This window comes from Jaculus jaculus, chromosome 4 (assembly GCF_020740685.1).
Source record: "Jaculus jaculus isolate mJacJac1 chromosome 4, mJacJac1.mat.Y.cur, whole genome shotgun sequence".
NCBI lineage: Eukaryota > Metazoa > Chordata > Mammalia > Rodentia > Dipodidae > Jaculus > Jaculus jaculus.
In genome coordinates, this window is record NC_059105.1 from 16,703,037 (window position 1) to 16,706,122 (window position 3,086).

At 49.0% G+C, this 3,086-nt stretch overlaps 1 protein-coding gene across 1 annotated transcript; it reads right to left on the reverse strand.

The window, feature by feature from the left end:
- Positions 1-430: 430 nt before the first annotated feature.
- On the reverse strand, positions 431-2,786 carry Rpl37a (ribosomal protein L37a). The gene is made up of 4 exons (XM_045147493.1): positions 2,686-2,786; positions 2,239-2,367; positions 1,649-1,731; positions 431-552 (listed from the first exon to the last, which is right to left on the reverse strand). The coding sequence occupies exons 1-4, from the start codon at positions 2,686-2,688 to the stop codon at positions 489-491; spliced, it is 279 nt and encodes a 92-aa protein (XP_045003428.1). The 5' UTR covers positions 2,689-2,786; the 3' UTR covers positions 431-488.
- Positions 2,787-3,086: the final 300 nt, after the last annotated feature.

Sequence of the window (3,086 nt, forward strand, 5' to 3'; positions counted from 1 at the left end):
TTGACTCACATGTGCAAACTGAGAAAGGGTTCATTTGCATAACTTGTGACTAATTGTTTCATTTTATGAATATGATGATGGTGTACAGTCAAAACACTAAGACAAGCTCATGTACAAAATGGTCTACCTTCAATGTCTCCAAAAGAACATTTTCTGAAATACTTTTTTTTAAAACAAACTAAAATCTAAACTGGGCATGATGCTACACTCCTTTAACACCAACACTCGGGAGGCACAGGTAGAAGACTGCCGTGAGTTCAAGGCCAGCCTGAGATTACAGTGAATTTCAGATCAGCCTCAGCTACATAGGGAATGTGGACCACTCTGGACTACCCAAGACCCACCCCAGCAACACCACCACCTTGAAAAGCGCAATACAGACAGAACACATAGCAAAATGTCTGTTATAATTAACAACAAACAAGTTGACTTTGTTACATAAATTAACCCATTTATTGCAGGCCAGGGATGTCTCAAATGACAGGGTTCTACTGGTCCTTCAGTTCCTTCAGTCTTCTGATGGCAGACTTGACTGTGACAGCAGAAGTTGTGCTGTTAAGAAAAATGACATGGTCAACATAAGTAAGCACATCAACATATCAGACAGCAAGTAACCCACCGGTTGCTCTTTTACAACCAAGTCTAGCTTCCACCTGGAAAGGACAACGAGGCAGTCTGCTGGAGCAAAAATAACACTGAGGTTAACCAAAGAGCAAACTAACGTTAAGACCACTGCTCAGGCACGATGACACCCTTTACAACTCAGGACTTCAGGTGCTGGCAGAAGTAAAAGTTCAGGTGCATCTGATTTCGTAAACATTTAAAAAGGAACAGCTGAGAAAGGGTGGCTTAGACTCACTCATTTAGAGAAATAAAATAACAAGATGCTTTACTTTTGAACAGACTGAATAGAGATAAATTTGCCAGGCATGGTGGTGCACACCTTTAATCCCAGCACTCGGGAGGCAGAGGTAGGGGGATTGCCGTTGAGTTTGAGGCCATGCTGAGAATACAGAGCCTGAGCCAGAGTGAGACCCTACCTTGAAAAACCAAGAGAGAGAAATTTTACCACAAAATTCAGGTATTATAAAAACCCATCCTTTATGCATAAATTAGTCTGTCAGCCGGGCGTGGTGGCGCACGCCTTTAATCCCAGCACTCGGGAGGCAGAGGAAGGAGGATCGCCGAGAGTTCGAGGCCGCCCTGAGACTACATAGTGAATTCCAGGTCAGCCTGAGCCAGAGACCCTACCTCAAAAAACCAAAAAAAAAAAAAAAAAAAAAAAAAATTAGTCTGGCAGTCCAAATGGCCCCAACTTTCTCTATTGTTTTCACATACCTAACCTCTTTTTAAAGCCTGTTGTAAAAGTAACCAATACAAGTCAAAGTTCAGCAGATTCAGATATTAAAATAATGAACCTCCATAATACCTAATGCTCACAATGACCCCAATGACTATGTAATTCCCAGTACATCAAATTCCAACCTTTTTATTATGCATAACTGAAAATAAACTAACTCTCAAGAGTCCAAGAAAAATTAACCAAAAGCCACCTTACTTTGCCAGATTGAAAAAAAAAACTAGTTCATCCGACACCAAAATGTAATGTGTGGTCGATTCCCCAATACTCCAAGAAAAGTGGACTCACTTGTAGGTCCAGGCCCCGCCGGCCACCGTTTTCATGCAGGAACCGCAATGCCAGATGCCTACAGCCCGTCGTTTCATCTTGGTCTATAAAAAAAACAACTTTCACCATTAAGTACATAAAACATATGTAAACCTTAGCAGCTTCCTAGGGTCTAAATTACACACAAAAAGCCAGATTTTTTTCCATATAAATTATCAGCAAGTACTTACTCAGCAAAACTGCCAATTCTAGTAGGACGTTATTTAGCAACAGACCCCCCCCCCTTGGGGAATTGGTATGCAACCAGCACCAAAAACAAAGTCATTTTCTTCAAGGGGACTTGGTATGGGCTTCAGTGCTTTTGCCAAATCATTTATCCCCCAGGGGTTCCACGTAAATGAAGAATGCTGGGCTGGCGAGATGGCTCAAATTTAAAGGGGCTTGCTTCAAAACCTGACCACCCGGGGTTCGATTCCCCGGTACCCATGTAAATGCACACCAACAAACACTCCCCAGCACTCCCCAAGCACACGTTTATAATTATAACCCTCACTTCCCACGAAATCCTGCTCCCCGCCCACCCCACCCCCCCAGCCCGGAGAACAACTTACTTTGCCACAGAAGGAGCAAGTGTACTTGGCGTGCTGGCTGATCTCAATTTTCTTCACCATTTTCCGGAGGGAGGCCCCATAGCGGGTCCCGTACTTACCGACGATGCCGACCTTCTTGGTGCGCTTGGCCTGACACCGAGCAAAGGGACAGGGCGAGGACGTTCCTCGTTAGGAAGGCCGGTCCCGCCACCCCCGCGCACCGCACCGCGGCGGCGTCCTTCCCAGCTTTCCCCGAGCCCAACGCCAAAGCGCAGCGTCCCGGGGAGCGGCCCGGCCGCACCAGGCCCCGCCAAGCCGGCCCCGGGCTGCGGCCTCCGGACGCGGCGAGGGACCCGAGAGCAGCGAGGACGCGGGCAGAACGCGCGGGGAGAGTCGGGTGAGGACGAAAACGCGTGGAGACGGGCGGATGCGGAGGGATAGAGGCGCCGCGGAGGGAGCGACACTTACCATGTCGCCTTGAGCTGGGCCGACCACAGAGAGGAGGAGGCGCAGTGCGCAGGCGCGGTTTTAGGCGGGAGCGCGGACGTGACGTGACGTGAGGCCCCGCTAGGAGCTGAACTCTATGGTCTGGCGGCCCCTCTAGGAGCTGAACTCTATGGTCTGGAGGCCCCGCTAGGAGCTGAACTCTATGGTCCGGCGGCCCCTCTAGGAGCTTAACTCTATGGTCCGGAGGCCTCCTTGAGGTTGCTGGGGGATCGATGGTCAAGGTGGCCGGAAGTCTCTCCGCCAGGTCTGCGCGGATTCACCAGCTTGGTGCACAGCCCGCGTTGACTTACGCTTACCCCAGAGTCCTGCAAAGCACACGCGGTTCTCTCCAATCCTTGCTCAAGGAAGTGGGTTTTAAGTGA